At 43.6% G+C, this 15,000-nt stretch overlaps 1 protein-coding gene across 2 annotated transcripts in view; it reads right to left on the bottom strand.

Annotated features, from left to right (window-relative positions):
• The window catches only part of SARDH (sarcosine dehydrogenase), a 153,938-nt gene that overhangs the window by 11,963 nt on the left and 126,975 nt on the right, over positions 1 to 15,000 (bottom strand). For both annotated transcript variants that reach the window (XM_085854354.1, XM_085854355.1), the window contains one exon: positions 1,942 to 2,077. In XM_085854354.1, coding sequence (XP_085710480.1) covers positions 1,942 to 2,077 — 136 coding nt within the window. The remainder of the gene's footprint in view (positions 1 to 1,941; positions 2,078 to 15,000) is intronic.

Genomic DNA, 15,000 nt, shown 5'->3' with positions numbered 1-15,000 from the left:
GCAGCCTTGTGCTGTATACGAGGGAGGAGGATTACAAATACCACATCTTCAATGAGGCACTCATCCATTTGTCAGACACTGTGGAGTTAATGGGAGGCCAGATGCTGGATGTATACAGATTGTTGATTCCAGAGCGACATCAAGGTGACAACAGAATAACGAGATAAATTATTTGAGAGAAGTATAATAACCAGGTCATGCTTCTTAATCACGTTGAACAAACAGCCACAGCTTACAAACGAACAAATGGTTGTTTATAACAGGTTGATGGCACGCATTAATTCTGGGGTCGGAGGATTGATCTTCCTGGATGATTCTGGTGGCACAGCGAAAACATTCTTCAAAAACCTCATTCTCGAAAATATTTGTCCCAGTGGTTATGTCACATTGGTAGCTGCAAGCAGTGGGGTTACTGCTTCGGTTCTTCAAAGCAGACGAACAGCCCATTCTACATTTATGATCCCACATAACCTGACCAGCACAGAAACGCAAAAGTGTGCTTTCAAATGTGGTTCATCATTGGCATCTCTCATCAATGTGTAAAGTCATCTTCTGGGATGAAGTTACAATGCCACATAGACTGGCAGTGGAAGCTCTCAACCAAATGCTAAAGGACATCCTCAAGAACAGCCACCTCATGGGCGGGATTTTGTTGGTGTTGTCAGGAGATTTCCATCAAACGTTTCTTCTTGTGTAAGGTGCCATGAAAGTGAACGAGATTGATGCTTGCCTCAAATCTTCACATTATTGGAAACATATAAAATCTGTTTTCCCCACAACAAACATGTCATCCTTCCTTCCAGGTGATCGCGATGCAGGTCAATTTGCAAAGCTGCTGATGAGGATTGGAGATGGCCAGGTGGCTCATGTTAGTGATGGATATTTCATCAATATACCAGAGAAATGGGGGACCATGATATCTTCAGCCAAAGATATCCAGTCAAGGGTGTACGAAAGCATGCTGCAACAACACAAATATATGGATTGGCTCTGTGAGCGTGACATCCTTGCTCCGCACAATGAATCAGTAAAATCAATCATCTGGGAACTTTTACAAAGCTTCTCAGAGGAGGCCACTACCTACAAATCAGTGGACAAAGTCATGAGTAATGATGAAGCAGCTACATACCCCACAGAGTTCCTGAACAGCTTGGAGCTCTCAGGCATGCCACCTCACAACCTCCTTCTGAAAATATGAGTGCCAATCATGCTCTTACATAACCTCGACCCACCAAAGCTTTGCAACAGAACTCGAGGAATCAAACAGTTGCTGCCAAATTGCATAAATGACGCCATCACCAGTGGACCAAGCAAGGGAGAGCAAGTCACGATTCCATGGACACCGATCATCCCATCAGATACAGGCTAGCCTTTTTACTTTCGGCGAATTCAGTTTCCAGTTAGGGGTCTGCTTTGGCATTACCATCAACAAGTCCCAAGGACAAAGCCTCGAGGTTGTCGGCCAAAGTCTTCAAAAGCCCACATTCAGACACGGCCAGCTGTATGTGGCGGCAAGCAGCGTGGACTTTCTAGAGATGGTAATGAAAAGAAAGTACAATGTTGTTTACCAGGACGTTCTTCCATGAGATTAAGTCAGTTGTGTCTCATCCTCAGTTCACAATTCACTCAATCATTGTCATTGCACCAAACTAAATAAAAACAATTTTCTACTCTTCACCTATTCCATTTAAAATAAAATTTATTCAGGTGAAGAACAGGCATCTCAGCAAGTATTTAATAATTATCCATTGATCAAAGTATGTTCTGATGGGATTACATGTTGGATCACTGCGTGATGGGGGCATTGTGTTGGTTTAAAAAAAGAAAAAGAAAACTGTGATAACAGAAATAGTAAGAGTTCACAAGATTGACAGAGTCTGCTGCTGCTCAAGCTATGTATGGTAAATGTACTGGGTTATCGTTGTGTCATGAGGGTCTCACCGGGCCACCTTCAGGGTCTCTGATATATCCATAGCCGATGCTTTTCCTCAGTGCGAAAGCGAAATCCGCTCGTCTCAGGAAACCAGCAACCTTCCCATTTCTCCGTATCATCTCGAGGCCAAGTAGAGGAACATGTCTGACAAAAAAACGATGAAGGACTGTGATCTGTGATTGGGCAATGATAAAAGCTGTTCTTCATATAATCGTTATTATATTGTATACCACAATAGTTTAATGGAGGTATACCACAATATATTGTATACCACAATAGCTTAATAGTTGCACTGCTGAGTCAATGAATATTCAATGGAAAAGTGAACCAAGTGGAATTCAACAAGATTACCTTTGTATTGTTTGGGCTGTCTTTTGAATTTTAATAATATTCAGCTGAAAATTCATCCCATGATTCGAGGTTCAAATTTTTAAAATATCATGTTTTCAAACATCCTTGTTATCGACAAAAAGGTAGATCGAAATTTCCCAATGTCCTTATTCATGTTAAAGTACATACATGCACCCTATTCTCACTGTACTGCATGTAATAAATGAACAAATTCTCCAATGAGCCTTACATTGAAAAAGAACCAAAACTAAAGAGGGTCTTACTCTTTGGACAAGAGCACTATGGTGTGACATATGATGGCTTTCAACTACAAAAAATGTATCTGCTTAAAAAGGGAGAGATCCATAAGAGGAAGGATTGGTGGGAACAGAGAGGGGAAGGGGAGAGAACAGAGAGGGGAGGGTGGAGAGGTTGGGCAGTTAAGTGTCCGTTCTAAAGGATGGAAGATTCAATAATCTGAAATCAACGTTTTGAAACATGCTTAAAGTACAAAACACTTGTTAGCAGCATTCCCATCTAGGTTGGTCTTTTTGTGTTCCAATCTGAACCCCTGGCTCATGATGTGGAGAATCCGGATTTAAATCTCATATACCATGTGTGTTCGTCCATTGCCTACAAATATTGTAATTCATGGAGCAAAAAAAGTACAATGATGTCTTCCATTGTCTGTGTCCTCGGTGTAAACTGTGTGCAAGTTTCACAGCAGTGAGCTTTAAGATGAAACGAAATAAAGTACAAGAAGTTATCATAAGCTTGTAATTCTCAATCAAAGAATATGTTGCGCTCCTTGAGCTCGACTTGACTTAAAATGCCTCTTCAGCATTCAAAAGGCAGTTCCGAATGAAAAACAATGCAAACTTGAATCTTGATCCATCTATTAAATTATGTGGGCTGAAAGGATGGCCTAGACCATAGAGGTACATAAAATTGTCTTTAAGATGTCTAACCTGGGTTTGAATCCCGATCCAGCTATAAACTGTCATTCCTGTGTTTCATGGGCAGGGTGATTCTTCAATGTGTGTGCCGTCCCTCGGAGGAAGGTTAAACCGGGCATTCTAATTGTCAGCATTAGATGGTGGACGTTAAAAATTCCATGGTATCCTTCGCGAAGAGTAGGACAGCTATCGCCAGCATCATGAACAAATTCCAAATTCCTGCCATAACGACTGCTGGGAAGGCATTGGCAAACCACCGCGTATAACCCTTGCTCAGGAAGCTGCCCCAGCAGCACCGATGCTTTGTGATGGAGTATGATACATCAGATGAGAAGAAGAGATGAAATGATGTGCAATGACTTGGTAAACGTTTCTGGAGGAAAATAAAGACCATTGACTGAAATGTCAGACATCATTGGCTATATATTTGTAGTAATACAGAATCAGAATTGAAATATAAAAAATCTAAATAATTGTCATTGGGCACACACCTGAAACAAAGTTCCAAGACCATATCCTAACACATATATATATATATATATATATATATATATATATATATATATATATATATATATATACTTCTTCTTTCGGCTGCTCCCTTTCGGGGTCGCCACAGCGGATCATCCGTATGATCCGCATAGTGATTTGGCACATGTTTTACGCCGGATGCCCTTCCTGACACAACCCTGGTCACCTCTTACGACACAGGGATATGGTACACCTATTTTAACCGGGATGTACACCGGCCCAGTACACTGGTACTCATTTCGCCGACCTCGAAAGGATGACAGGCTGAGCCAACCCCCTGGTGTATTAATTCAGTGGTCCAACGGGGCTTGAACTCAGGACCTTTTGGATCCCAAGCTGCTGCCCGAACCACTGTGCCAACACCAGGCTTTATATATATATATATATATATATATATATATTGTGACGTCCACGGGACTTGAACAGTCCCGCCAACGTAGAATGAGCCGAAACGATGGAGGCGCTTTATTTGTTTATAACCCAAACATGGCGGTTCTAATCGCTCTACCGCAAACGGGACGAGGAAGGTGGCACGAGTCACTTTTCACTGAGTTGATGATGTTTATTTGTTTTTATTATTACCAGAAATAACAAGACTCGGCAAGACGAGGGATCCGGCAAGAAGAGGGATCCGGGGCGATTCGACGGGATGGTGTGGGATCGGGCGTGGGGAAAAACACAGACAATTCAAATTAATATAGAGATCTCAAACCTTCTAAGGCGCCAAGCACACACACACACACACACACACACACACACACACACACACACACACACACACACACACACACACACACACACACACACACACACACACACACACACACACACACACACACACACACACACACACAAAACGTAGCTATTTCTGGTGGTCAGGCTGGACCGTGGTGTGGACGCAATTGTCCCTGGATCGGCGCCGGATGAGCTGGCCTTGCTCTCGTCAGGGGGGCAGGAGAAACTCTGGTGCTGTCGACCTCCTGGTCTTGGCCCAAGTCCGCTCACAGCTGCCAGGGAACTAGTTCTGGTGCCAAGTTGCGAGCAGGAGAGGGAGGCAGGTCCGCCCGCTGTTCGACCCCGTACTCCGAGTCAGCAGAACCCCAGAGCCAACCAAGGTGAGGCACGAGGCTCAGCAAGGCTCCAAGACACGATCAAGAACACGATCGAATCAGCACAACAACAAGGATGCTCCCCGCGCAACAGCCTCCCCACCAAAAAAACACGATGTTTTTTGTCCAGATCTTCTTCCTCTTCCTTTTCGACCCCGAACAGAACCTTTTTATCCTCCTGTCCTCGTCACTTCCAATCGAGCCGTTTATTGGCCCACTGCCGTTGCCTTCTGCCAATCGTGATCATGGGGCGGAGCCATCCGCTGCACTGTCCTGTGATGTCACGACCAGTCTCCAGAGAATACCTAAAGGGATTTACGCAGACACACTTACCCTATCCCGTGTCCCTATCTAATTACGTGACAATTATCATTTCCCCCCTTGAAGAAATGAACATTTACTAGACAACTTATCACCACTGAATTGCTACTTATTACATCGAGATCCTGGTAAACTCGAACAGCATGGCATACCTAATTAAACATCCTAATTACCCTTTGAATGCATACCCCCCCTCAAACGTAACTACATATATATATATATATATATATATATATATATATATACATATATATATATATACATATATATATATATATATATATATATATATATATATATATATATATATATATATATATATATATATATATATATATATATACCGGGCGTAGTGGTGTGCGCCTGTAATCCGGCTACTCGGGGGCTTGGGTTGGAGGATCGCTTGAGGACGGGAGCTCTGCACTGAGCCACGCTATGAGAGGGTGTAGGGCAGCCCGGAATCATGGCGAAACCCAATCCTTATCCCTGTGTCGGAAGTGCTGACCAGGGTTGCGTCAGGAAGGGCATCCGGCGTAAAACCTGTGCCAAATCAGTATGCAGATCATAACGGATGATCCGCTGTGGCGACCCCGAATGGGAGCAGCCGAAAGACGAACAATACATATATATATATATATATATATATATATATATATATATATATATATATATATATATATATATATATATATATATATATATATATATATATATATATATATATATATACATATATATATATATATATATATATATATATATATATATATATATATATATATATATATATATATATATATATATATATATATATATACATATATATATATATATATATATATATATATATATATATATATATATATATGTATATACAGTAGACTAGGCGTAAGTCGGCAGCGTGTAACTCGTCACTTCGCCTCAGTCGGCAGCGTCAAAAAGTCCCGAATTTATCTCATGTTAAGTCCCTATGAATAAAGCATCATCTCTCTGTAAGTCGTCATCTCTTAGTCATCACTTCGTCTAAGTCGTCAGATGTTGTCCGTTCCCACGTAATGGAAAGTCAAGTAAATTACCACTCCTAACTCGTCACGTGGAACTGCTGCCTCGTGAGAAGCCCGATTTCATGGAATCGTGATGCTCGCTCATTGGTTTACACTGCCAGTGATAGGCTATTTATAACTGCGTACACACGTTGATCGCACTGCAGGCAGGACAATGGCAACGAAGCGTAAGCTTAAAACTAAAACCTACCAAGAAAAATACGGCATTATCCAGTTTTGCGAGGCAAACCCACTGATGAAGAAAACAGCCATAGCTGAGAAGTTGGACATCAAACGGCAGACATTGAACGATATCTTGGAGAATAAGGGCACGATATTTGGACAAGTGGAGAAGATCGCGAGGCCAGTGGTAAGTGTGAAACACGTGAGATGTGTGTCCTTTGAAGATGTCGATGACGCGCTCATCATCTGGTTTCGGCAAATGTCGGCTCAGCCAAATATTCGGTTGGACGGTGAAATGTTGCTGCTGAAGGCACGTAAATTCGCTGCGGACCTCGGGCATGATGATGCCGAGACCTTGCCGATGCACTGGATAGACAGATTCAAAGTGAGGTGGGGAATCGGCAAGGTCAAGAAGTGCGGCGAATCAGGCAGCGTGGATTCGGCAGTGGTGCACCACTGGAAGGATTGCAAATTGAAAGACATCTTGGAAAGGTATCAGCCTCGGGACGTGTACAATGCCGATGAGACTGGGCTTTTCTGGCAGATGCTGCCAGAAAAGTCTCTGGGGTTCGTTGGTCAATCCCATCATGGTGATAAGCAGGCGAAGTTGTTGTCTTACAGTAGTTGTTCATTATCTTTCCTTTTGATAAACTGATTCATGAATTCCATCTTTGCTTGACCACTTTCCAACTCACCAATGAACCCCCACCTATGCCCCGAGGATTGTGTTTTCCTTTTGGTACAATAGCCGGCTCTCACACATACGTGTCCAGGCCACGCGCGACTTCATCCTTCACCCCACAGCCATCATGAATGTTCGCATACGCGTAAGTCGTCACATTTCTAAGTCGTCACTTTTTTCTCGGTCCCAATGGTGACGACTTACGCCTAGTCTACTGTATGTATATATATATATATATATATATATATATATATATATATATATATATATATATATATATATATATATATATATATACATATATATATATATCTCCAGAGATATATATCCGAGCAAAGCTACCCAGTGTTGCCGGGCAATGCGACCCTCCTCCCCCCCCTTCCCCTTCCTCTTCCCACCTCAGCCCCACTCGGTCCCCTCACCCACCCACTCCCTCTGGACCCCCATCCCACTCCTTCCCTTCCCTTTTCCCACCTTCACCATTTCCCTCCCTCTTCCAACCCCATCCGCCATCCCTCCAAACACCTGCTCCACCCATTCCCTTCCCTTCTCCCACCAACACCCTTACCCTCCCTCCTACCACTTCCACACATCCCCTTCCTCTGCCTCCTCCCACCCTACTCTTCTCTCCAAACTTTCAACCCACCCATTCCCCTCCCTCCTCCCACATGCACCCTTTCCCTCCCTCCTCCCACATGCACCCTTTCCCTCCCTCCTCCCACATGCACCCGTTCCCTCCTTCCTCCCACATGCACCCTTTCCCTCCTGCCTCCAACATGCACCCTTTCCCTCCCTCCTCCCACATGCACCCTTTCTCTCCCTCCTCCCACATGCACCCTTTCCCTCCCTCCTCCCACATGCACCCTTTCCCTCCCTCCTCCCACATGCACCCGTTCCCTCCCTCCTCCCACATGAACCCGTTCCCTCCCTCCTCCCACATGCGCCCGTTCCCTCCCTCCTCCCACATGCACCCGTTCCCTCCCTCCTCCCACATGCACCCGTTCCCTCCCTCCTCCCACATGCACCCTTTCCCTCCCTCCTCCCACATGCACCCGTTCCCTCCCTCCTCCCACATGCACCTGTTCCCTACTTCCTCCCACATACACCCTTTCCCTCCCTCCTCCCATAAAGGTACCTGGCATTGCCCTTTTGAACTACCACAATTCAGCACTTATTTAGAGACAAACATTTTATTAATCAAGCTGCAAAATATTGAACAGAAATATAAACAAAATTGAACATATTATTGAAATGCTTTTGGTTATACAATATTGAATGTTTTTCCTTTCAGGACCAGAACATATAAATGGTTTGGTGTTCCAACTCTAGAGCAGCCCACATATAGTTAGTTGAGAATGTGAAAAATATATTCAAAATCGGTTTTGTTCTCAGACAATCGGCACGCACTCTCTAAACAACTGGATCTGTCAACAGAAAAAAAAACGCTTTTTTTTTAATTTTCGCAATCGAGTGGAAATTTTTCAGAGTATATTCATTATAATATTATTACAATAAAATACTATACATCAGGGTCTGATCATCTTTTTTCCTGTGCAGCACAAGACTACAGGTAGTATCATTGACTGAGGGTGTGGCAGTGCTGCTGATGCAGTGCCCCTGTGGGTCAGAGCAGGAATTTGGAATTTGGCCAGGATGCCGGGGACAGCTCCCCTACTCTTTGTGAAAGACACCACAAAGCGATTTTTAATGCCCACCAACTAATTCCGGCAGATGTGATGCCCAGTTTAACATCCATCTGAGGGACAGCACACACATTGATTAATCATCACCCTGCCTGTGAAACACCAGGATGACAGTTTATAGCTGGGTGGAGATTCACACCCAGGATAGACAGCTTAGAGGAAAAAAAAACCTAAAAAATAGCTGTGAAGTGGGGGGTGCATTGCTTTTTGCCACTGAAAACATTTTTCAATTCTCTGTTGAACTTTTAGTTCGCTTTACCCATTCTAATCCTCAAATTTATTGTGTCTTCCAAAGTCCAGGGATTTCCCCATGGATAACCGAGCAGTGGTCGCCCACTGCTCATGCGGGGGAGCTTTTGCCTCTTTTGCCTCATGCACTCTTATTTATTATTATTTTTTATTATTTTCGGTGCACTCTTGAAGTTTGAATTAGGGCATGTTCTTTAATACTTTCTTCATACAATATAATTGTCGGAACAGTACAAAAAGTTAAGTTTAAGCTTTGGCAATTTCACACGTTCTTGTGTAAATATGGAGAACGTGGGATCATAGTTATCCTGAAATAAATATGCTTCATGAAAATCGCTGTTTTCTTAAAATGTTCATATTTCACTCCAGATTCCGACAGTTACTTAGTCTACGAGATCTGATTCTCAAATCCGAAATCATATTTTGATTATCGTTATGCAATTCACAGACCGGTGTTTGTGTGCTTGTTTGTGGGTTTGTTTGTTTGTCGCTCGACTCCTCCTACAGTTCTGGGCCAATTACACCCAGACTTGCTTCAGAATATCAGCATGACCCCAATTAATGTATAAGGGTGTTCTTAGTTTTGCCATTAGTCTTGAGGGGGGGGGGGTGAGGGGACGCAAGTTCTCCATGTAAATGTGTATCGTTCTGCCTCCAGGTGTGGGGGGGTATTACAAGTCTCCAACATTTACAGTACAGTATTCCTGTCCCCTCGTTCTCCAGTGCAGTAAGGCGTTTTGAATAATAGGCAGTAGGTATATTTTTGCTTCATGCCCATCACCCAGGTTTTCTTTTTTTTGCTGACACAGAGTTGTCAGGTGCCTCTCCACCGCCCAAATAAAGGTATGCATCAGAAGAACGCGTTGCATGCTTGGAACAAGATTACCCAAAGGGCAGGTACTCTGCTTGTGTACTATTAGTCCAAGAGAGTAGATCATGTTTCCAAGGCAAAGCATATTTAGTAGGCCGAATCAAAATAGCAGCTAAGACACCTGTAAGGTGAAGTTGAGCTGACCAAGGATAAGCTGTTAATTATCTACAAAAGGGGTGTTTAACTTTACCTAAATACCCAGTTGTCATTCATGCACTCCCTTGGAATTCCATAAGTATGCATGCAAAGTTTCAGGCCACTAGTTTTCATGGTCTTGGAGTTATGGAGGACACACAGCACACACAGTCATTTATTATATATATATATATATATATATATATATATATATATATATATATATATATATATATATATATATATATATATATATATATATATATATATATCTTCAGAATGTGGAATGGAGTTCTCCCAGGGTGGCCTCAAAGTATCCACCTTCATTTTGGTAAGGGGTCACGATTTACGGACCAAGCTGTGAAGTTTTCTGTTTTCAAAGTTTTGTGCCAAGGGCTCTCCTCAGGATCGTTACTGAGTCCAGGACGGCTTCCAACATTAGTTTCTTTCTCGTGATATTCCCAGGGATGGTTATTAATATCTCTGTGAGGTTCATCTTCATCATTCCGGTGAGGTTCTTCATCATCACCGGTTCAACTTTGGCATTCTTCAGCTTCCAGGATCTTTTCACTTCATGCCTGAGGTCTTGGTATTTGGTCATTTTCTTGATTTCTGCATCGATAGTCCAAATCACTGGTATTAACACCTCAATTATCAATGCCTTCTCTTTTTTATATATATATTTTTATCATATATTTTATTTTTTTTATGATATCTGGTCACAATGCTTTGTTTTCGATGTTCTCACCTGATAGGATCATAAGGTCATACGTGAGCGGTACTTAAATGTTTTCAGTGATTGCTTTTGGTTCATTTTCCCACAAATTTTCTGGAACTGAAATATTAAAAATTTTCCAGATGTGCCAGCGGATAAATTTACAAACTCTGTTGTGTCATTGTGTGTCCAGCTGTTCTGCCGTTTTTTGGAATTTTTTCGTGCTCGGTCATTAAGCGTCACATATCATTCTCTTTGCTTACCACACCTCCACCCCTCTCGTCTTTTTTTTGCTCCTCTCCCCCACCCTTTTGTCTCACTCTGTCCCCTCCTCGCTCCCCTCCTCCTCTTCATAAAATGCAGCAATCTCCTCCCACACTTCTGTCGCTCTCTCGCTGTCTCTACCTGTGTTATTGACCCATCGGCGAAGTGATGGGTTGTATTTGCTCGTACAAAATAAATAAGGGCAAGTTTTGAAGCTTCTGTGGGCATGACGCCTCTGCAACATGGCTCCGCCAATCAAGTGTGGCCAGAGCAAGGGAGACGGTTCCCCACCAACAGCTATCACGGGCCTCTCAACCACCACCGCAAACACTGGGGTGTCCAAGTGATCACGAGTGCAGTGGAGGAAAGAAGGAATACAAGAAGGAATGCACAGACGTTCATTTCAGTCCGAGTGGGTCTTTTGAGAGAGCAGTTCCTTCCAAAGCAGTTTGGTCTTTCCTTTGTCGTCGTCCTTTGAGTGAGCATGCAGTTCGAGTGGGTCCTATCATTAGTTCAGAGCGTTTTGGCTTTCGTTCAAACTGCTTCGGACTTCACTTTCTCTCCCCACACCATATCTACATGGACAATGACGTTTCTTCTTTTTTTTTTGTATACCTTGTCGAGGCTCGTATGAGAGCGAACACACAACGCACATCAAGGGGGGCATGAGACAGGAGGGGAGGGAGTGGGAAGGACAAAATAGTGGAGAACAGAGACATTTGGAGATCTGTGGAAGGGAGAGGGATGAGACGGGGAACATGGGGAATAGAAGATGGACATTACAGGGGCTTTCAGGAAGGAAAGCAGGGAATTTGAAGGAGGTGGGCTTGGGTGGATTATTGGGGGTAGAAAAGATCGAGGATTTAGATGGGGGATGATAAGAGGTGGTGGTGAACAGCTGTTTTGAAGGCCTGGAGGGAAGAATGGGAATGAATAGAGTGAGTTAGTTTATTCCAAAGGCGGGAAAAAAGAGGAATGAAAGAGTGAAGGTGAGCAGTGATTCGTGATTTTAGTAGTTTTACCAGAAGGGGGTTGTTGGCAGACCTTGAGCGCCTTGCAGAAATGAGGTGGGGACAAATTGCTGAGAGAGCAAAATGAGGGGGGGGGGGCGAGGCTGGAGAGGAGACGGTAGAAGACAGAAAGACCACCGACCAACCTGCGGTGATTGAGTGAGAGGCCCAAAGACTCAGCCTCATTGCGGGAGATGCCAATGATCCGAAATGCCTTGGTTTCTACAGCGTGAAGCCGAGAAAGGTGGGAGGCAGGAGCACCAGCCCAGACGGGAGAGCAGTACTCCATCAGGCTGCAGGCAAAAGCTTTGTAAGTGGTCAGGAGCTCAGGTGGGCCGAGGAAGGACCTTACACGTCGGCGACTGGCTTTGGAGGCGTAGTTGGAAATGTGGCTTTCCCAGGAAAGGTCATGGCAGATAGTGAGACCCAGAAGCTTGAAAGAAAGGACTTCTTCCAGAGGATTGTTGATAAAGTAGATGTGGGGGTTTTTCAAACGGTCCTTTCGGAGAGACATAATGAGTGTGAGATTTGTCAGGATGGAAAGACATGTTCCACGTGTTGCACCAGTTTGTGATTTTATCCAGATCAGCCGTGAGAGACGAAGCTGCTGCTTGCCGGTCTGAGGAATAACCAATGGTACGGCCGAGGGTGGAGTCATCAGCAAAGAGATATAGAGGATTTTCCAGAGAGTCGGAGAGATCAGTGATGAAAACCAGAAAAATAACAGGGCCCAGAACGCCACCTTGAGGAACTCCAGCCTGGATAGGAAGGGGGGATGAAAGAACTCCATTTAGGGCCACACATTGACTGCGACAGGAGAGGAAGTCTGCGAGCAATAAGTGGAAATGGCCTTGGATACCAGAGGAAGAGAGTTTGGTGAGCAGGGCAGGGTGCTAGACTGTGTGAAAAGCACATGATATATCCAGGGATACGGCTCGGATTTCCTGTCTGGCATTGAGGGCTTCCATCCATTGTTGGGAGAGCAGAAGCAGCATATCCAGGGTAGAGTGACCTGGTCTGAAACCAAATTGATGATCAGAAATCAAGCCATTGGAGAAGAGGAAGGATTTGATGTCTGAAGCGATGATGGATTCCATAACCTTGCTGATGATTGGGAGAAGGCTGATTGGTCCGTAGTTGCAGGGATCTGTTTTTGCACCTTTTTTGTGCAGGGCAGTGATGTTTGCTGATTTCCAAGCAGATGGCAGATGGCCTTGAGTAAATGAGAGGGTGAATAGAACAGAGAGAGGGTGAGCAAGAGCAGAAGATCAGGCTTTGAGGACACGTGGGCTGATGCCGTCTGGACCGGTTGCAGAATCTGAGTCGAGGTTTGACAGCAAGCTCTCCACCTTGTCAGGAGAAAAGGACACAGGAGTCCAGGGACAGTTGGCTGTGACTGTGTAAGGTGGGTTGAGAAAGTGATGGGTTTTGGACACAAGATTTAGCTGCAAACACCGAGTTTAGGCATTCAGCTTTTTCACATGTGACGTTTCCCTTATTAGGTCATCTCTTTGAGCATGACCTAATAATATGGGTGTCGATGTCCTTCGATCCGTCCGTCCGTCCGTCCGTTCACAATGAAGTTGAAGTGGGAGATATGGTCATTAGTGATCCTGATAGAGGTCGATGAGACGTACATGATGGTATGATTTTCAAGGTCACTCAAGGTCAAGGTCACGAGGCCTTTGAAATTGCGAAAATGACGATTTTCAAATTCTATCTCCTCTGCCATTTCTCAAGCGATCTTGAATTTGATTGTAGCATATGAATCTATGGGACAATATCTAAATTTGGTCAGGCCGGATTTTCGATATTCGCTTTCATTTTCGTGTCACTTGACTTCAAAGTTGGCAAAAAATGTGAAAATGGCGATTTTCAAAATCTATCTCCTACTTTTCTCAAGCGATCTTGAATTTGATTGTGGCATATGAATGTATGGGACAATATCTAAATTTGGTCAGGACGGATTTTCGGATTTCGCTTTCGTTTTCACGTTACGTGACTTCAAAGTTTGCAAAAACTGCCCTACTTTCAGGAGGCTATATATTCTCTACTGGGCATGGTAAAAGTTAGTGAATGGTGTCATTTCATAGCAGCTGACCTTGTATATTTATACATTTTCCACCGAAGGTGCAAAAGTTTCAAAACCCGAAATGTAAACGTCGGCATTTATTTTCAAAATATAATTTTGTGCGCGCGTGCAAAAATGCCGAGTCATCTTAAACCAAACTGTGCAGTTCGAACTGCGCAGTAGAACTGCACAGTAGTCTTCGGTCATAACTGAACATTGAGATCTTGTGGTATTATAGAGATGACCGTCACCCCCACACGGGGGTAATTTTATTCATTCAGCTTTTTCTTTCTTCTGTTTTGTGACTTTCTTTCTTGACAACCTTCCCAACTTCCTGACTCCTTCTTATTTTGACTGTTCACAGCTTTGACGCACGCCATATCTCGCCCTGGCATGCTGTTAATGCACCCTAGTTACTAGTGTAGTGACCTGTTTGCAAGACTTCCGAGCATGCGCAAACCTTTCCAGGCCATACATCACATGCCTGTCTCATAGCCAGTTCTTATTGGCTACACTTTACCACCAAGAGAGTCGTTCCTTCTTGAGCGAGCTTGTAGATAGTTTTTCTGTAGTTCAGCAGTTTCTGATAACGACTCAACGGGATCTCTTTAAAATTCCACGTGGAGTTAGTTAGGTTGTTCTCATAGAACAAATAATGGGGGGACTTCAGGACTTTAACATTCCATTCTATATATAAACAAACATTATGCCTCATTCATTTTCTTGTCAACGTGGCCATTCTGGTTTAATTTTTCCTGCCTTTTTCGCGTCGAGAATAATCTGAAAAGAACCATTATTCTGATTTATTTTTGCCAACTACTCCTCTCTCTCTAGGATATACAGTTCGTCATTGATCATCGCCACGATGCAGTAACTCTACACATTGAAGTACCA

The sequence above is a fragment of the Eptatretus burgeri genome, chromosome 14, assembly GCF_056783735.1.
Source record: "Eptatretus burgeri isolate ZD-2024b chromosome 14, Ebu_testis_v1, whole genome shotgun sequence".
In the NCBI taxonomy this organism is placed as follows: domain Eukaryota; kingdom Metazoa; phylum Chordata; class Myxini; order Myxiniformes; family Myxinidae; genus Eptatretus; species Eptatretus burgeri.
Note: the sequence above shows the minus strand (reverse complement) of the source record. Positions and strands in the feature narration are given on the sequence as shown.